Consider the following 20,915-nt stretch of genomic DNA (forward strand, 5'->3'; position numbering starts at 1 on the left):
TTTAGCTGTATACACTGATCTGTCATAACATTAAAGGGGTTCTGTACCTCTTTATTACTAATGAGCTATCCTTTGGATAGATCAGCATTTGAACAGCAGGGGTCCGACAACTAGGACCTCTGCCGATCAGCTGTTTTAAGAAAGCAGCAGTGCTCGCAGTAGTGCCATGGCCTTCTGGTAGGTTGGTGACGTCACGACTATTACTGGCCTGAGCATGGCTCAACCCCATTGAAGTGACCGGAGCTGAGCCGCGTGCAGGCCAGTCATACTGGCCACTAGACCTGTCGGAAACCGAGAACTGTCTGTCAATCCCTGCCGATCAGATGCTGCTAATCCTTTTAAAGGGATCCATCTGTTATAAAAAGGTACAGAACCCCTTTAAAACCACCTGCCTAATATTGTGTAGGTCTTGCCACCAAAACATCTAATCCTCTGAGACATGGACTCCACAAGGCCTATCTCTGAAAGCCATAGGTTCTGTAGTATCTGACACCAAGATATTAGCAACAGATCCTTTAAGTTACAAGGTGGGACTTATCCCAGACATGTTCAAGTGGATTGAGATTTGGGAAATTTGGAGGCCAAACAATCGCCTTGAACGGTCATGGTCTTCAAACCATTCCTGAAGTGTGGCAGGGCGCATTATCCTGCAGTAAGTGGCCATTGCCATGAAGGGCAGGATAGTTGGTCTGTACCTTTTTAGGCTACTTTCACACTAGCGTTCGGGCGGATCCGTTCTGAACGGATCCGCTCATAATAATGCAGACGGAGGCTCCGTTCAGAACGGATCCGTCTGCATTAAAATGGCAAAAAAAAAGCTAAGTGTGAAAATAGCCTCGGACGGATCCGTCCAGACTTTCAATGTAAAGTCAGTGGGGACGGATCCGCTTGAAGATTGAGCCACATTGTGGCATCTTCAAACGGATCCGTCCCCATTGACTTACATTGTAAGTCTGGACGGATCCGCACGCCTCCGCACGGCCAGGCGGACACCCGAACGCTGCAAGCAGCGTTCAGCTGTCCGCCTGTCCGTGCGGAGGCGAGCGGAGCGGAGGCTGAACGCCGCCAGACTGATGCAGTCTGAGCGGATCCGCTCCATTCAGACTGCATCAGGGCTGGACGGCTGCGTTCGGGTCCGCTCGTGAGCCCCTTCAAACGGAGCTCACGAGCGGACCAGCGAACGCTAGTGTGAAAGGAGCCTTAGGTAGGTGATATGTCAAAGTAACAACCACCTGAATTCCTTGACCTTTTGGTTTAGCAGCATATTGCCTAGTGCTTCTCACTGCCTCTGCCACCGTTTTGTCTAGTGCACCCTGGTGTCCTCTTGCCCAGGGAAGCAACGCACATGCACCCATCCAGCCGCATGATGTAGAAGGAATTGTGGTTCATCAGACCAGGTCACATTCTTCCTGTTTGGATGCTCGCATGCCTATTGTAGGCTCCTTAGGAAGTGGACAGGGGTCAACATGGCCACTCTGACTGCTGCGTCCCATACACTGCAAGCGGGCGATGTACTTTGTGTGCTGCAAAAGTTAATGCTGGCTGTGATAGAACATGGTCACAGTACTGTTGGATCCAACCAGATGGGCCAGCTTTTTCTCCCCGCATTCATCCGTGCTCCTTGGTGCCCATGTCTGTTTTGGAGGTGTTCTGACACTATCTAGAAATCAGAATGTGTCCCTTATCAGTCTGGGAAATCTTTGTTTGCCCATTTATCCTGCTTTACATTCTGCCGAATGTTACCCCTTGACCCCATTGTCGTGGAATAATATTCACATCACTTGCCAGTGGGGAGATATATATTTTTTATATTATATGCATTTATTTATATTTATTTTAATATATAGATATGATGTGTGAGTAGGTCAATTGCGGTTGTCTTTTTTTTGTTTTGTTTGTTTTATAAAGTACTTTCCTGTTCCTGAACTTGGCACGGTAAAAGAAAAGGTGTTTATGTTGTAGATGGCAAGCTTCTCTTGGAAAAAGGAGACGAGAACGCCCAGGAACTTGTCTACAGCCTTCAAGTGTTTGAGGTCACCACCTCTTCCATGGATCCCAGTCTTCACCCCCTGGTAAGTCATGATTTTACAGTAAGACATAAAACCAGTCAGAGGTGGATGTTTGTACTATAAATGCAGAGGATAACACTTGCATAACAAGTCCCAAGAGGGGAAGTTTTAATTTGAGCGCACACAGCCCCATTAAAGGTTTTCAGGCAAATTTCTTAGCAGCCAAAGTACAAAAAAAGGTGGTGCTTATGTAATGGCCTCTCATCGTGCCTGCACACACACAATACATGTGTAACGTGGCTGCAGTAAAAGATGGGACTTCACCTTCTATTGATCCACACATTGTCAGATAGTAGAAGCCACTCAGTTGTGTTCGTGTCGTCCAGGATTAGAACGACTCTGAAAATTGTGCTTTTCTTATAGAAAACATGGCTGCTGCAACCATTTTTACTCTAATGTATATGTAATGAAAAGTGAAGTGACTTTTTTCAATAATGTTTACTTTGAAGAGCAGCTGTCCCTCTCCTGACCTGACATGTCTTAGTAACTGCTTCCATTTCCCATGTACTAACAGTTCTGGGGCATGTATTCTTATGACTGCTGTGCCATTCCTCTGATTCCTGCTAAGCTTATAAATGAATTGCCAGCAGTTTGCAGTGAAGGTCCAGATGGGTATTAACAGTTGGGGGTGGTGTCTGAACTGTGACTCTGGCAACACTGATTGGATAAAGCAGCGACACCCATCTGGACCTTTATTGCCCACTGCTAGAATTGATGAAGACTTCCAGTAGAAATAATAGTGGAATGACACTGCATGAAGTCATAAGGATAGATGATCCGGTATTTATATAGGAGGTTGGGAGAGGGATTTGAAGTCCTCAGCAAAAAAATAAACACATTTTGGGCCTTCAACTCCGAAACGATCTTCATACTGAGACGCCAAACGATGTATTATGTGATCCTGCACATACATTTTATGCTAAGAGGTATTCGGTCCGTTGCCGAGAAGTAGTGGACAGAAGAGTATGACTGAAGATTGGACTCAATCATTTGTGTTATCTCTTAAAGGGGTTCTCCGGGAATTAAGATAATGAAAATACTTTATTATAAACATATTCCCAAATACCTTTCATTAGCAATAATTTCTCGTTTTGTCTAGGGAGCAATCATAACAAAAAATAAAAAGGCCACCGTCCTATTAGTGCACACAAAATCTGTTCTAATCGCACAGGAGGACAAGTTACTTTACAAAACTGAGGTGAAGAGCTGCCTCATCCTCCTCTCTGCTCTCCTGGACAGGGATTATGATCCTGAATACAGTTTAATATGAAATTCATGAGGATACATGAAGTACAGAAAGGACGGACAGGACAGACTGGTAATGTGGGGCTGTGGTAATGGAGACTGCATACAACTGCTGCTTATTAGCCACATCCCCACCCTCCTCTCTGACCACAGGGATTCAGCTGAAGGTCATAATACTGTATTCAGGATCACAATCCCTGACAAGTAGAGCAGAGTGGAGGACGAGGCACCTCTTTAGCTCAGTGCTCTGAAGTAACTTGTCTTTGTGTGATTAGGACACGTTTTGTGTGTACTAATTGGATGGCGGCCATTTTATTGCCTATGATTGTACCCCAGACAGAACGAGCCATTCTAAGTAATGAAAGGTATTTGGGATTTATTTCTAATAAAGTAATTACATATTTCCATTTTCTTAATTCCTGGAGAACCCCTTTAACATGGGTGCTTGTAGACTTGCATTGGAGCTGTAGATGGAAAATATTGTTCTGTTTAAAAAAAAAAAAAAAAAAAATCCTACGTGAAGGACTTTTTGTCCGGTATTTTTAATGCAGTCTGTGACGGAGGCCACGAACAGAGCCTCCAAAGCAGATGTGAACTCGTTCTTACTAAGTTACCGCAATTTCCTTTTTTAAATGTGTTGGTACAGCCTTCAGACAATTTAAAGGGCAATGTTTAATCTTGCCAGTTATAGAGTCTCTGCAGTGACATCAAGTCAAGTGAGACTAATCCCAGTAATGGAGCAGGTCTCAGTATTGGGGTCCATTCACACATCCGTGAATGTGTCCGCACCTGTTCCACAATTCTGCGGAACGGGTGCGGACCCATTCTCTATGGGACAGGAATGGATGCGGACAGCACACAGCAATTATGGACAAGAATAGGCTATTCTATGGGGGTGCCACCCGGGTGTATTGCGGATCCGCAATACACTATGGATGTGTGAATGGACCCTTAGGCCTCTTGCACACACACTTTTTTTTTTTTTTTTTTCATTTACATTCCGTTTTTTGTGTTCTGTGTAAGGAACCATTAATTTCAATGGATCCGCAGAAAAAAACGGAAAGTACTTTGTATGCCTTCCATTTTCGTTCCGGGATAGAACATGTCCTATTGTCCTCATGATGGACAAGGATAGTACTGTTCTAGCCGCAAAAAACGGAATGCACACGGATGCGATCCGTTTTTTTGCAGATCGCAAAATACTGAAAAAGCCATACAGTTTTATACAAGAGGTCTTAGGTGGATGTAAAGAGGCCTATGAGAAAGTAGTCATCCCTCTCCTTACAACATCTGGTAGCAGTGATGTGGCCAGCAGGGGGAGCCCTTGTAGCCTGTATTACAGTGGAATGCAATGTATATTTAAGTGTGTTTTTGTGTTTCCAGCTGCTTCAACATCTTCTGCATCTATTCATGTGTCTGCAACATCCTTTCACATCAGTGAGGCATATGGCCTCTCGTTGTGTAGGAGTGATGAGCCGCATCGTTACCATGGAAACCATGAATGGCTTCTTGGAGAAAGTTTTGCCGTGGCTTGGTGCGATTGATGACAACACGAAACAGGAGGGGGCCATTGAGGCGCTAGCTTGTATCCTTCCCTTCAGTCGTTCTATTTCACTTGTGTGGAAAATGTCATTTCTGCTGCACTTTGACTCGTTCTAGTGATCGGTGGGGGTCTCGGCACTTTCCCCACCACCACCAATCAACACTTTTTCTATGTCCTTGTGACATATTAAGTTTCCAAAAAGTGTAGCTGCTCTTTAAAAACCTGGAATATTTTTTTTTAATACTAATGTGCACTAACATGCAGTGTAATGTGTACACAAACAAGACCGCATACAGCAATGTTGTACCAAAATTGACTCCTAGAATCCGAAGGGCAGAAAAGAATCTATCGAGTCAGGGCCAAAATTGGTCCAGGGGGAAAGGCTGGTTTGGTACAATATTTAATGGGTGATAACAGGCTTTACCTCCTGCTTTGTGTGATCGGTGTCCTCTAGGATTATCAGTTTACTGTGAAATTCCGGGTTCTTGCATTGACAACGTGGCCTTTCCTGTAAGTTGAGATTCACTGTAATGCTTCTGTTTTCATTGGATGAGCTTTGCTTTCGCCTGTATAGTGGGGAAGTCATTTCATGGATTGCTCCTTAACACTTGAAACACCAGGTGTGATGGAGCAGCTGGAAGTCGGTATTATCCCATACATCGTTCTTCTTGTGGTGCCTGTTCTGGGAAGAATGAGTGACCAGACAGACAGTGTTCGCTTCATGGCAACGCAGTGCTTTGCAACGCTCATCAGGCTAATGCCTTTGGAAGTAAGTGGAACACACCTAGACTCTGGTGGAGTCCAGTACCAGACACTGCGACATGGATGCTGCCATATTGGATATAGCAGTGAACGCCTGGAAAACTCCAAGAGGCTGACATTTGGCAGCTTTAGCAACTTGACTGTAAAGTTAAAGGGGTTCTCCGGGCTCCTGATGGCCTATCCTGCGTTCGCTGTCTCCTCATACAGCTGATCGTGGTGGTGCCTCATGTCTGACCCCTGCCAATCTGATATTGATGACTTATCCTGAGGATAGTAGAAATAGCAGTTGTAGAGCAGCACGCACAGGCACAGATGACCCCACCGGAATGCATTAGTCGAACCGCGACCGCAGATCCTCAGCAGTCCGCTGAACACTAAATGAAGAGGTGACTGCAGCATCTCCAGTGAATTCTTTATTGGACGGACTTCACAGAAAGTGTACCATAAAAACAGACAGCAACGTTTCGGCTGCATCATAGCCAACAAAGGCTTGACAAAGGCTATGATGTAGCCGAAACGTTGCGGTCTGTTTTTATGGTACACTTTCTGTGAAGTCCGTCCAATAAAGAATTCACTGGAGATGCTGCCGTTACCTTTCTTCATTTATTATCCTGAGGATAGGTCATCAGTATTAAAAGCCTAGACTGCCCCTTTAAGTCTGGCATCCTGAAATTCCTGATCAGTCAGTCAGGAGACAGGTTCAACTTCTGCGAGCCAGCAGTATGTCTGTCTGGTTGAACATGCATTGATCCTGAAGGTGCCAGCCTCTGTTCCCATCCACCAGCAGTTACAAGGCTGGCGTTACATATATTATGTATTGTTTCTGTAAGTACTTGTGCTTCACTCGCTTTTCTTGTAAATGTTGGATTGTTATCCCAAGGTTTATGTCTTTCTCTTAAGTTGCCATTACTCTTGGATCACCTTGGTTTTCATTTCTAGGCTGGAATCTCAGATCCTCCCAATATGTCAGAGGAGCTAATTAAACTAAAAGCCAGGGAGCGCAGCTTCTTGGAACAGCTGCTAGACGGAACGAAATTGGAAAATTATACAATTCCTGTTCCAATAAAAGCTGAACTGAGGAAATATCAGCAGGTAATAAGCCAAACACTTTTAATCTGCCTGAGGGGTGCCACCCACCTAAATGTATGGTTTATTAAGCACCCTGGCATGCTTCTGTTGGGTTTCTTGCACACCTGGTAGCGTTTCACATCCTTTTCCTATCTTTATGGTGCTATTACAGTAAAAACACTAGAATAGCAGCTGATTTGGTCAATTTCTTTTTGTTTCCTGCAGGATGGTGTAAATTGGCTAGCCTTCCTGAACAAATACAAACTGCACGGGATCCTGTGTGATGATATGGGCCTGGGGAAGACGTTGCAGTCCATATGTATTCTTGCAGGGGACCATTGCCTTAGGTAAAAATACATTTTAAAAATCTTCTCCTATTATAACTTAATTTGCTGTGGCTGTGTGGTTTTAATTCTTGCTCCATACAATACAGATCTCGGGAGTATAGCAGGAGTAAGTCTGCAGACTGTATACCGCTCCCTTCACTGGTCGTATGTCCTCCAACCTTAACTGGGCACTGGGTGGATGAAGTAGGAAAGTTCTGCTCTAAAGAGTATCTCAACCCATTGCATTACACAGGCCCTCCGACAGAGCGAGCCAGGCAAGTAATTGTACACTTTTTCAAGGTAGCAGAAAAGACTATACTAACCTGTCTAGTATTTGTACCATGTAGGCCAGTGATGGCGAACCTTTTACCGTCAGAGTGCCCAAACTGCAACATAAACCCACTTATTTATCGCAAAGTGCCAACATCTTCCATGTACTTTATCATTTCTCTATATTAGCCTGCCTACATTCAGTGCGCTGCCTGTGCTGTTCATGGTGCGCCCTGCGCTGATGACTGACAGGAGAAGTCTAAAGCATATTGGCACAACATAGACGTTTTCCAGGGTGTGGGTGCCCACAGAGAGGGGTCTGAGTGCTGCCTCTGGCACCCGTGCCATAGGTTCGCCATCCCTGTCTCATCACCTCTGCTCTGTATATACCGTACCCCCTCCCTGTCCCATCACCTCTGCTCTGTCTATACCCTCCCTGTCCCATCACCTCTGCTCTGTCTATACCCTCCCTGTCCCATCACCTCTGATCTGTCTATACCCTCCCTGTCCCATCACCTCTGCTCTGTCTATACCGTACACCCTCCCAGTCCCATCACCTCCGCTCTGTCTATACCGTACACCCTCCCAGTCCAATCACCTCCGCTCTGTACATACCGTACACCCTCACTGCCTCATCACCTCTGCTTTGTCTATACCCTATACCAGTGATGGTGAACCTTTTAGAGATCGAGTGTCCAAACTACAACTCAAAACCCACTTATTTATCACAAAGTGCCAACACGGCAATTTAACCTGAATACTACAGTCCAATACAGTATATCTTCCATGTACTTTATCATTTATTATAATAGCCTGCCTACATTCAATGTGTCACCCTTGCCATTCATAGTGTGCCCTGCACTGATGAATGGCAGGAAAAATCTAAAGCATTTTGGTACACCATAGACTTTTTCCAGAGTGCGGGTGCCCACAGAGAGGGCTCTGAGTGCCGCCTCTGGCACCCGTGCCATAGGTTCGCCACCACTGATGTAGGCTGTCTCAAGATGCCAGATTTATCACAATGGCTCCTACTGGATGATACATTTGGTGCATCTTTTGGACGCTCTTGTCCAATGCTACACCACCTATAGATTGGCTTCTTTTTATTATGATTTTGGCTTGTTTTCTCATTGATTAAGGTGCAAAAAGTGTCTGAAACACACAATAAATTCCGGCTCCACCCAGACTCTATTCACATTTCTGCCAGGTTTCCATTGTTTTTGCTAGGAAGAATAGCCTAATTTTCCTATTCTTTCCAGTAAGGGGATAAAAAGAAAGCGGGCATCATCGCCTTAAATGGAAGGGAGTTCTTGGTGTATTTTGATGCTCAATATCAGATCATGGCTGCTGTAAAACAATGAAGCCAATGTAAAAAGCCTTAGGGCTCTCTCACACGAGCGGATGCCGTGCGGGTAATCTGCTGTGTGAAAGAGGCACAGGGCATTAGCAATCATGTAATCATATTAATGCCCCGTGTTTCTGCTGTCCAGAACGGGGCTTGGCAGTCTTTCACGCAACAGATTACCCACACGGCATCCGCTTGTGTGAAAGGGCCCTTCAGGTCCCTGTAGACAGGACAATTCAGCAGGAGATTGTCAGGAAGGAACCGTTCCTTTCCCACAATTGCCTGCTCGTCGGTGAAGGCCACTGCATTTGATATATAGATACATATACATATGTGTATGTGTGTGTGTGTGTGTATATATATATATATATATATATATATATATGTGTGTATATGCCATCGCTCGTCCCCATACGCACTGGTTGTTTGCCGGCAGCAGAGCATGTTTAGACAGCACGATCTGCTGCTGACAATGATTTAGGTGCCTACATAAACAGTTGCCTGACAAATTAATGTTTTGCCTATTCATCATGTAATCAGTGGCACCTTTCCAATGCCAGATAATCGCCAACTAGCATTCCTATGAACACTCATTAGCGATTTTCTTTAGGAATCTCGGCCCATGTAAAGGGCCCTTTTTATACAGCTCCCATGTAACCAAATAGCTCTGTATGCAGTAAGCTCCCCCTAGTGGCGACGGGCTTTATGGGATTTTATTGGTCAAAATGTTGAAATGTGAAGATAATCTGTGATTTTGGAGCACTGATAAGAGCTCAGGCCTCTAGAAATATGTGAAATGGAACATAATTCTGCTTTTGGTACCAAATGAATATGCTGTTAAATTTGGGACTACTTTACAATCGTGGCGCCGAGTGGTGGGATGAATGGCTTGGTGTAAGCTACCTAAAATACCTAGTAATCTTTCCAATTTTACAGGTTACAGCACCAAGTGAAGAGACACAATCTGATTGTAGCTTCTTACGATGTTGTTAGGAATGATATTGACTTCTTCAGGTACGTTTTCTCAATTGTTAATCCCCTGTACTGGTGGTTCTGCTGCTTCATTTCTAGCGGTTACATTTCTTGCCATTTTCTTGTTATAATTGTGCTCCATTCATTTTCTGATTGAAATTACTTGAATTCTGCTGAAGTATGATGTATCTAGACTGTTATGAATTTAGATTTCCTGACCCTATTGTCAGTGCAGTATGAGCATAGTACTAATGGAATTGTCTATTCTCATGCGTCATCTTTTCTGTACGATAGAAGTGTGGTTGTGACATCTAAATACATATAATATAATATTATAGCCTCAACTCTATATAATGCTTTATTTCAGGAACATGAAGTTTAATTACTGCATACTGGATGAAGGTCATGTCATTAAGAATGGGAAGACCAAATTGTCAAAAGCGGTGAAGCAGATAACAGCAAATTATCGTATTATTCTGTCTGGGACACCAATTCAGGTTTGTGTGAAGTCTAAGGAAGGCTACCTACTTGGGGTGCAAATTTGTTTGCAGAAAATTCAAATAAAATCCCACCAAAACCACATAAAACAAACCTAAATCATCACTGTATATTGTAGTTTTTGTGCAGATTTACTGTTGTGTTTTCAACCCCATTGATGTTTATGGAGAAAACCACTCTATATAAGATTGACAGGCTGTGGAAATCTGAATTCACGCAGCAGGTCAGTTCCCCATGGAGGAAAAAAAAGCAAAGTGTACATAAAATTTCTCATTCGCGTTGCTGGTACTGTAATACTAAAATCTGCACCGAGAACATTTGTAATCCGCAATGTGTGCAGGTAGCCTAAAGGTTGGACAATAAACTTGGTGGCCAAATGTTCATTCAGACCAGTTATTACAGCCATTCCCCCTCCACATTGCATGCTGAGCTTAGTGTGCGCGTGTTCAGTAGGGAGAGAGAAATTGACTACTGTAAGACGCCTCTGGTAGCAGATTATTGCTCCCGAGAGCAAAGGATCGGCATGTGGAGATCCAAGATGCTAATCACCTCCAACATCCTGACATGACACCTTTATACACACTATCGATTGGTGTTTCTGCAAGCTTTCTTGGCGCACATTTAGTTTGACAATTTTCAGCGACCTTGACATAGAACTACTTCTTGCTATCGTTCACACTGTTGCTTTTTTTTTTTCCCCTCCCAGAACAACGTTTTGGAGCTCTGGTCATTGTTTGACTTCCTCATGCCTGGCTTTTTAGGCACCGAACGCCAGTTTGCGGCAAGATATGGGAAACCTATTTTAGCAAGTAGAGATGCTCGAAGTTCTTCTCGTGAACAGGAGGCTGGTAAGAAATGCACCCACTTAGTTTTGTGAAACTTCAGTTTAGGCCTCATGTACACGACCGTATCTGTTTTGCAGTTCGCAAAACCTAGATCCTGGCCATGTGCATGCCACAAATTTTTATTTTTTTTCAAACTCCTACAAATGTCCTAACGGACATGAATAAGACATTATTTTTTGTGTGGTCACGTAACGGGCATGCAGATGCATCTATTGTGGCCCCATTGAATTGAATCTGCAAAAAAATAAAAATGCAGATCGGATGTGGACTGAACATAGTTGTGTGCATGAGCACTTCATCTGTTTTATCTCCCCACTTTGTATCTACAGGAGTTCTTGCAATGGAGGCATTACACCGGCAAGTGCTGCCATTTTTGCTCCGCAGGATGAAGGAGGATGTATTGCAGGATCTTCCTCCAAAGATTATTCAAGATTACTACTGTTCCTTGAGTCCTTTGCAGGTAAATAAAAAAAAAATTGCATCGCAAGCATTTTTATAAGATTTTGTGGAAATGTTAATCTTCTCAGAACTAATGACCCGTTTGAGCCTTTTTTGGGTTTTTTTTTTCACATGGGGTGGGTGTCTTTTTTTCTCCCCCAGTCTTAAAGGGTCTCAGATGGAAATGGCTCAAACAGATGCCAAATATGCAACAGGATTTTTAATTTAAAAAAAAATAAATAAATAATTCTGTCCTTTTCACAGAAAAGAATGGAATATGAAACTGATATGAACTTTCTCAGTTTCTTCCTGGAAAATATATTTTAATTTATATAACTTCATAACACAATGAATAACCTTATTTGCCGATACCAGAATACACTTTATAACATCTTAAAATTGGGTTTCTGTTTCTCAGGTTCAGTTATATGAAGATTTTGCAAAGTCTCGTGCAAAGACTGATGTCGATGAAACAGTCTCATCGTCATCACTAACAGAGGAGAGTGAAAAGCCAAAGCTCAAAGCCACAGGACATGTCTTTCAGGTAATTAGGTGCCAATTTTCCTGCTACACATTGTAGATTTTGAAGAACTTGTGGAGGCCGCATGCTTGCTCTGTATGTCCTGGAGTTACTATATCCTATAATCTTGTCTCTTTAGGCACTGCAATATTTGCGGAAGCTATGCAACCACCCTGCGTTGGTTTTAACCACTCAGCATCCAGAACACAAGAAGGTCTCAGATCAGCTAGCAACTCAGAACTCAACTCTACGGGATATTCATCATGCCCCCAAACTGTCTGCATTAAAGCAAGTATGTATTTCTGAAAAAGATCAGCAGTCACTTTGATTTTCAGTTTATTGCCATACTGTTTTTCGGCTAAGCAGCCTTATACAAACAAGCTGCTTGATTTATCGGCATCAATAAGTGACTGCTGGTCCACTTCTACTTGGATGTATGGGACTGCAACCCAGGATATGACTGATTATTTCTACAAATTGGATTTCTGAAAAGATATGGTAGTGAGGACGTAGAACTAATCGTATGTATTTGCAGAACAGACTTGCGGATGCAAACGGCACACAGATGACCTCTTTTCTCGCCCAGATTCATTGGGGGACACAGAAACCGTGGGTATAGCTATGTCCTTTAGGAGGCGTTGACACTAGGCAGAAGTTCTAAATGTATTATAATAGCGATGCCGCGCTCTGGAGCTTAGTTAGAAATTAGTACTGTGAGCGGGGGTGGGGTTGTGCGATATGCTACCCACCGTAATGCACACAGGTTAGTAACAGTATAGCTATCTCCTATACAGACAGTGTACCTGTATGTACATTAGTTGATTCCTGCTGGACGCAGATGTGTCGCTGAAGTCCGGGATCGCTGGTGCCAGGGTCCGGGATGTAAGTCTGTATGTAGTCCGCTTTAGTGGCGTGCTGCCTCGCGCCCCGGCCGGCAGCGTGATGCTGCAGCAGGTAGGAGTATAGCAGTTTTTGCGCTCACTAGGAGCAGCGAGTGACGTCACTTCAGTAGTCACCAGTGACTACAGGTGCCAAAATTACCTCCAACGTGTTTCAAACAGACGCTGTTTTTCATCAACACATAAAAAATAAGTCCATTCGGGTCCTGCCCCCTCAGGCCTCATCGCCGCAGGACTGCCCTATCGGTGTCAGACTGGGCCCGTGTCCTAGCACAGGACAGAGAAGGACCTCTCAGTTCCCAATCCACCCTCCAGGGTTGCTTGATTGGTATTCTCCACCTGTGCAATCCACTGGTGGATCTCTGGACCTTTCCAATCTCCCTCCGGGGTCGTTTGGTTGATAAAGCACCGCCTGCCCAATCCGGTGAGTGAACCTCTAGAAGTTCCCATTCCACCCCTGGGTAGTTTGGTTGATAACTCCCACCGGCGAGCCTGCGACTGCCATGGGCAAGATTCCTGAGAGTTAAGACTGCACACAGCGGGCCAGAGCAGGACATATTCCTCCTCCTGTCACCTCCACACCCCTACACTTCCTGTCACGCTCAGACGCACCCTCCCTCCCTGGAGAGGTTCGGTCCAAATGGGGGATCAATGGTTTGGTCTCTGCCGTGATTCCGGTGCGATTTTCCAAGATGGAGTCCGAGGTAGACAGCAGTACTTGTCGTATGCATTTCCCTCTTCCTTAGGCGGAGTATTTGCACTACTACTGGATGCAGTACTTACCTTGGATATTACCTCCCTCCATTGGGGTCTAACCGCACTAGAACGGTTTCAGTGCCTGCAGTAGGCCCCCCCCCCCCTTTTGTAGGTGGTAGAACTGCATTCCCACTGGGGACTACTTACTGTATGCATTAGCCTTTTCCATAAGTGGCGCTATTGCATTAGCCCTGGTTCAGTGTTTACTGTATGTCTTACCACCTTACTTAGGTGGGGTATTGATATGGGACTCTCCATATGCCTTGCCCTTTCCATAAGAGGCGTATTCTCTCTATTTGGATTCAGTTCCTGCTAGAATAGATGCATTAATGCATTGCCACCCTTTATGGTGGAGTATTTGCACTACCACTGAGTGCAGTGCTTGCCGTAGCCATTATCCCCTTTTATTGGTGGGATAATTGCCCCTTCCACAAGTGATCCACTACCATAGGGAACATCTTGGATGCTGCACTTAAACTACATCACGGCTAGAGATGCCTTAGCGTCTTCTACAAGTGGAGCGTAGTGAGTATCGATACACGCTGGTGCCCTGTACTCTTCTAATGGTATTTTGGTGCCACCAGTGGATACTGTGACTGTTTCCACATTGCGTCCTTTTCCTTCGGTGCAGGTTTGGGGCATGAATATGACAACCTCTCTTGAGGGAGTTGCCCAGCGTCACTCATGTGTCCTAGCGTCCCTCCATCTCCATGGTCCTCCACTGTTTCAATATGTGTCTTCAACAATATGTAGTGCGTACACCATGGCACATAATATTGTGATTACGTTCCAGCAAGTCGAGTGTTACACTGACTCTATATTCTCTATCCACCATTCCTGATGTGGGAAGAGGTTGTGCTGGCTCTCTGGTTTAGCTTTTTCAGCGTGTTCTCCGCTGGTGCGGATTTTACGCCGGTACTAGTCGCTCCTGTGGGGCATTCCCGTCCCTGAGGCTGGCTTTTGCGGTTGTTCCTGTTCAATGCCCTTCCCAGGTGGAGTGTTTAAGGTTAGCTCTCCTTTCCTGGGGCAGTATGGTACCATGTCTTCTACCGGATTCCTCTACTCTGCCCCTCAGTTTGTGCTGGCGGGGCACGCTGCGGCTCCTACAGTACAAGGTTCCTGGAGTAGCCATTACATACTGGCTCCTCCTGCACGGCTCCTTCGCCGGGTGACTGATTCTTCTAACGTCTAATTCGGTGGCGTATGCTGCATGGCCTCCTCCTTAGGCGGAGTATGGCACCGCAACTATCGTCCGGTGGCTACTTCTGTCGTGCCAGTCTCAGATGGGGAATGGGCTTCGCCCCTGCTCCTCTTTTGCTTCTCTGGCTCAGGGTTCACGGCCACTCCGCAAGCCTTGGTAGCTCCGACGTTACTACTTCCCCCTCATCTACGTTGATGCAGGGTATTGGTTCTGTGGTTTTTTTTTCTTTCCAGTCTCGTTCCCGACCGACTGTTGGGTTGTCGTTTTCCATATCGCTCCTATTACAGGTGAATCCTACCCGTTGGTCCTGGGTGTACTACCCGTATCTACAACTACCTCTCAAGACTTGACTAATGACTGCCATGTCAGTCCGATGGTAGTCATGCCTTTTCACTGCACATTCCGTGGCTAGACTAAGACTCACCACGCCAGGCGGAGCGGGGGTGCTGTCATGACTCGCCACCGTTGCTGGAGTTTCGTTCCTGGAACAGAACACCCCTTCTATTCTTCTTCCTCTTCGAAGCAGGAGTTTTTTCTCTTATCTTGGTCTGGTCGACATTTCCGGTCGCTGACAGAACTCCTCACCACCGGTGATTCTAATATCATCTCTACTTCTACCTATCTAATTTATTGATTCCTTGGCTTGCGGTTGGACATGCCTCATTCAGGCGTTTTTTTTTGTTTTTTTTTCTCGTTAGTTTATCAGCCGGCTTCTCAGTCTCCCCACAAGCCTCTTCTGCTCTGGGGACATCGGTGGACCAATTACAGTTTCCGTGGAGCGCTTCCCTTTAGCAGGGGTGGATCCTGCGGTCCTGGGTTTTTGGTCTGGCCATTAGTTCCTTGCTGGATCAGGTTCGGCGCTGTGAATCCTTTTCCAGTGTCCTGACTCACCTGGGGCCCATATTAACCTTCCTTCAGGGAACGGCACATATGGTTCCTCCCTACCGTCCGCCTTGGCATCTGAACTTAGTCCTTTCAACGCTCCGGACTTCTCCCCTTGAACCATTGCGGGATATGTCACTCCGACTCCTGTCCTGGAAGGTAGTTTTTTTTCTTGTGGCTATCACATCCATCAGATTGTTGTCCGGGTTGGGGCGCTCTCTTGCAGAGAACCTTCCTGGTTCTTCACAGGGATAAGCGGTTCTCCGGCCTGTTCCTTTTTTTTCTCCCGAAGGTGGTCTCCGATTTCCATTTCAATGAAGAAATTGTCCTTCCATCACTGTGTCCCTCCCCTTCACACCCTAGGGAAACTGAGTTACACCATTTGACGTTGTCAGGGCTCTAAAGATTTATTTGCAAGCCTCCAGTTCCTTCCGGCATATGGACTCCCTTTTTTGTCATCCTGGAGGGTTTTTGCAAGGGATTGGCGGCCTCCAGGGTGGTAATTGCACGTCTGCAATTGCTGAAGCATACTGCATCCAGGGCAGGGTTCTGCCCTTCGGTGTCACGGCTCACTCCACCACCAGAGCAGTGGTTGCTCTTGGGCTCGGAGGATTCAAGGTTCGGCCGCAAGGTGTGCAAGGTGGCTACTGTCCTCCTTACACACATTCACAAAAGTTTCTTAGTTGCCTGCAGGGGCGCTTGCTCCATGGGTCTGTGGTTTTTCCCTCCCTGTGGACTGCTTTTGGACGTCCCACGGTTTCTGTGTCCCCCAATGAATATAGGCGAGAACTAAATTTTTGTAAAACTTACAAGTAAAATCTTTCTCGCTTTTCATTGGGGGACACAACACCCACCCAGTATTGTTGTTCGGCCACAACTGTTGCTGGTTAGAACCTAGTTGGGTTCTTGGCATGTTATTTCGTTGGCTTGCTTCTCCTACTGCACACAAACTGAAGCTCTCTCTCCAGGCTGGAGGGGGTATAGCTTCCAGGGGAGGAGCTAACAGCTTTTACTAGTGTCCATGCCTCCTAGAGGACATAGCTATACCCACGGTCTGTGTCCCCCCCCCCCCCCCCCCCCCCCAATGAAGAGCGAGAAAGAGATTTTACTGATAAGTTATACAAAAATCTCATTTGTTGTCCTCATCTTTGTCAGTTCCACAAATTTATAGAACATGTTCTGATCTGCAAAATGAGGTCCACGGACACTTTGAAGTCAATAAGCTGGCAAAAAATTCACGGATGATATCTGTACGGATACAGTTTTCAGACTGCAATATACATCTAGTCATGTGCATAAGGCCTTAGGCCTCTTTCACACTTGCGTTGTCCGGATCCGGCGTGTACTCCACTTGCCGGAGGTACACGCCGGATCCGGAAAAACACAAGTGTACTGAAAGCATTTGAAGACTGATCTGTCTTCAAAATGCTTTCAGTGTTACTATGGCAGTCAGGACGCTATTAAAGTCCTGGTTGCCATAGTAGTAAGGGGGAGCGGTATACTTACAGTCCGCGCGGCTCCCGGGGCGCTCCAGAATGACGTCAGAGCGCCCCATGCGCATGGATGACGTGCCATGCGAACACGTCATCCATGCGCCTGGGGCGCCCCGGGAGCCACACGTACGGTAAGTATGCTGCTCCCCCGCTCCCCACTACACTTTACCATGGCTGCCAGGACTTTAGCGTCCCGACAGCCATGGTAACCATTCAGAAAAAGCTAAACGTCTGCGCCGAAATGACATTTAGCTTAAGGCCTGATCCGGATCAATGCCTTTCAATGGGCATTAATTCCGGATCCGGCCTTGCGGCAAGTCTTCAGGATTTTTGGCCGGAGCAAAAAGTGCAGAATGCTGCGGTATTTTCTCCGGCCAAAAAACGTTCCGTTCCGGAACTGAAGACATCCTGAACGGATTTCACTCCATTCAGAATGCATTAGGATAATCCTGATCAGGATTCTTCCGGCATAGAGCCCCGACGACGGAACTCTATGCCGGAAGACAAGAATGCAGGTGTGAAAGAGCCCTTAGTGTAACAGTGAACCTCCTTGTCCTGGGATCTTTAAATTGTGTGTTTCTTCCCCCCCTTTTTCTGCAGTTGCTGTTGGACTGTGGTCTTGGTAATGCCAGCACTCCGGAGAGTGGCACTGAGGCAGTTGTAGGCCAGCACAGAGTGTTGATCTTCTGTCAGCTGAAGAGCATGCTGGATATTGTGGAGCATGACCTTCTAAAGCCTCATTTGCCATCTGTTACATATTTACGACTGGATGGTAGTATACCTGCAGGTCAAAGACATTCCATTGTTTCCAGGTAAGTTACAGGACCAGGTTGGATATCACAACTGCTTTTGGAATATAGTTAAATAATTTGTGAAACTTTTAGTCTGAATTTCTTCATTGTTTATATTATGACAAATGGTCATTGGCAATTTTTTAAAATTTCTTCTTAGATTTAATAATGACCCCTCTATAGATGTCTTGCTGCTCACTACCCATGTGGGTGGCTTGGGTCTCAACCTGACTGGCGCAGACACTGTAGTGTTTGTTGAACATGACTGGAATCCAATGAGAGATCTTCAGGCCATGGACAGAGCGCATCGTATTGGACAGGTAAGATCATAATGCCCTGGTTATTTGTCTGTAGTTTAGAATAGCCCTGTATTCTGAATTTCCTGGGTGCAGAGCTGTCAAGGGAAGAATCCGATCACTGATCAGGTAATTGTATAATGGCTTAGATGTCATGATTGCTAATGAGCTCGTTGTCTAAGTGGTTAAACAGCCAGGATCAATGTTCTCTCCAATCTTGGTTATCAGCGGCGGCTGTCTGCTGTTGACCACAGCCAACATCTGATGTGTATGGAGCAGGCTTAGATACCTAGCCTATGTCCTACTGTGTCTTGCAACCAATGACTTGTGTCTCATTGGTTATAAAGGGGTTAAATCTAAGATTTAGAGCAGATCATTGCGTCCCATCACCAGGTACATTTCTTGGTCTCTGTTTGCACTGGCATCAGTTGCTTTTTGATGTAACAAATGGAAACTTGACCCTAATAAAAGTTGGGGCCCATTCACTTAACTGTATTTTTCTGTCCGCATCAGTTCTGCAATTTTGTGGATTGGATGCGGACTAATTTCAATGGGGCTTCAAAAGATCCGGACACCACACAGTGTGCTGTCCGCATCCGCACGTCCGTTCCACGGCCTCAAAAAAGATAGAACATCTCTTATTCTTGTCTGTTTTTGCAGACAAGAATAGGCGTTTCTCTCATAGGGAAGGACACTCTGATCTGCAGAACGCACACGGCCAGTATCTGTTTTGTGGTCTGCAATAACAGATATGGTCATGCGAATGAGCCCTTAATGGGGTGGAAATGGATATTTCAGATGTATCCTCAATTATTAGTCTCTGATTCTCTAAATACAGACTTCAGTGTGAACAGAGCTTGACTCCATGTATATAGTGGTTGAGTATGCAAACAAAACATTGTTAAAGTAGTTTACGGGTCAGATTTTTACGGTTAGTCTACCAGACATCTGATACATTTGCATCCATGTGCTGTAATTTCTTATTCCACTTTGTTTCAGAAACGTGTAGTAAACGTGTATCGGCTTATTACAAGGGGAACTCTGGAGGAGAAGATTATGGGGCTGCAGAAATTCAAAATGAGTATTGCAAATACTGTCATTAGCCAGGAAAATGCCAGCTTACAGAGTATGGGCACCGACCAGCTCCTGGACCTGTTTACACTTGACAAGGTGAGCAAAGATCATTGCACTCTTATTTGCTGCAGACCTCTGACCACCCCGGCAAGCATCCATGTAGAGTTAGGCCATTAAATTTCAGACGGGTAAGGTGTTTAGAGTTTTAATTTTCTAGAAGTTTTTGCTGCCTTAAGATTAGTTATGTATTATCCCTTTTACTACTTAGGGTGGAAAGGGTGAAAAGATGGAAACATCAGAAACTGGCGGGAAGAGCTCCATGAAGGTGATCCTGGATAACCTAGGAGAACTGTGGAATCAGGAGCAGTACGATACGGAGTTCAGTCTTGACAACTTCATGCATTCTCTGAAGTAAAGCCACCAATGCGACTGCTGCTCCATTGATTTTGTGTTGCTGATATTCAGCAAGGACTGGGATGGTACAATGGGCATTGGCGGTGTTTTACCCGGCTGCTTCGTTTTGAGAAGGAATCTGCAGAGACTAGAAATGGGAGAGAATGTGTCAGTTTGAATTATGCAGTCTTAAAAGATGCAACCAAGAGGCTTGAGTCTGACCCTATATTGGTGCATTACAGCTGTGGACGTCAGCATGTAATATGCTCATATATTTTGTATGGAGAAGTTTTTTTATTTGACCTTTGACTCCCACAGTCGTCGCTAGATTATTACCCTCCTTACAGAGCCCCGTGTGAGGTCTTCATAAAATGGCTATGGTGCACTCAGTAGATCTATGGCAGTGAACACAAGCCACATTTTAAACATGGAGTTTTATGCCCTCGGCTGCTGGCATGAATGTGGCTTTATAGGCTTTTGTTTTAAGGTTGTACATTTTAATGAAATTTATCATATACTCTGCGGTTCTTTTTTTTTTTTTTTTTTTTTTTTTTTGGGAATAAGAGTCTGAATTCGGTGAGAACTTTTGGTTTTCTGGAGTTTCTCTAGAGCTATGCACATGTTCTGATCACATCTAGGAGAATAGAAGAGGCCGACGTACGTACTTGTCCTGTTTTAGTAGATCTGTCCCTTGCATATAAAAAAATATATATATTTTTTCTCTGTGTAAGGAGGATTCTTACCCTGTGTATATGTAGTTTATGTTGTATACAGCTGATAATGCTCATCCTTTAATATTATTCATACGGTGAGTGACTGGATTAGTGTTTGCTGAGAGAGTGGCTTGTCATGCATCTAGAGAGAGAATTACCTCCCCTATGTAATATATAGAGAAAAGCGAGAACGCAAACCTAATGGAAATGGAGTTCTGTCACAAGTTTTATCCGTGGCGTGCTGTAATATCATTCCATGTAAACTGAGAATAAAAACTAACTTGTCTTTATTTTCATCTAGTTAGCAGTCTTCATATGATGTTTTTTTGCTTTTTCTACTGTTTGCTTATACACACTTAAAGGCCCCTTGCAGACAAGCGTTCCTCCCGCAGCTCCCAGCACTGCCGTGTTATCCAGTACATTCCAGAACTGTAAGTTTTATAGCATCATAAATCAATATAATGCTATGTGAATCCCGTCAGTGCTGGGAGGTCAGTCCGGGTGCTGCGATGCGAA

The 20,915-nt window shown here is 45.0% G+C and overlaps 1 protein-coding gene across 1 annotated transcript in view; it reads left to right on the forward strand.

The window, feature by feature from the left end:
- The window catches only part of BTAF1 (B-TFIID TATA-box binding protein associated factor 1), a 93,384-nt gene extending 72,695 nt beyond the window's left edge, over positions 1 to 20,689 (forward strand). The window contains exons 23-38 of the mRNA XM_044296790.1: positions 1,963 to 2,072; positions 4,698 to 4,899; positions 5,478 to 5,626; positions 6,559 to 6,711; positions 6,913 to 7,034; positions 7,121 to 7,288; positions 9,565 to 9,642; positions 9,968 to 10,097; positions 10,805 to 10,946; positions 11,273 to 11,403; positions 11,800 to 11,925; positions 12,041 to 12,193; positions 17,733 to 17,944; positions 18,084 to 18,243; positions 19,219 to 19,389; positions 19,562 to 20,689. Coding sequence (XP_044152725.1) covers positions 1,963 to 2,072; positions 4,698 to 4,899; positions 5,478 to 5,626; positions 6,559 to 6,711; positions 6,913 to 7,034; positions 7,121 to 7,288; positions 9,565 to 9,642; positions 9,968 to 10,097; positions 10,805 to 10,946; positions 11,273 to 11,403; positions 11,800 to 11,925; positions 12,041 to 12,193; positions 17,733 to 17,944; positions 18,084 to 18,243; positions 19,219 to 19,389; positions 19,562 to 19,708 — 2,354 coding nt within the window. The 3' untranslated portion in view covers positions 19,709 to 20,689. The remainder of the gene's footprint in view (positions 1 to 1,962; positions 2,073 to 4,697; positions 4,900 to 5,477; positions 5,627 to 6,558; positions 6,712 to 6,912; positions 7,035 to 7,120; positions 7,289 to 9,564; positions 9,643 to 9,967; positions 10,098 to 10,804; positions 10,947 to 11,272; positions 11,404 to 11,799; positions 11,926 to 12,040; positions 12,194 to 17,732; positions 17,945 to 18,083; positions 18,244 to 19,218; positions 19,390 to 19,561) is intronic.
- Positions 20,690 to 20,915: the final 226 nt, after the last annotated feature.

Source organism: Bufo gargarizans, chromosome 6 (genome assembly GCF_014858855.1).
Source record: "Bufo gargarizans isolate SCDJY-AF-19 chromosome 6, ASM1485885v1, whole genome shotgun sequence".
Taxonomy (NCBI): Eukaryota; Metazoa; Chordata; class Amphibia; order Anura; family Bufonidae; genus Bufo; species Bufo gargarizans.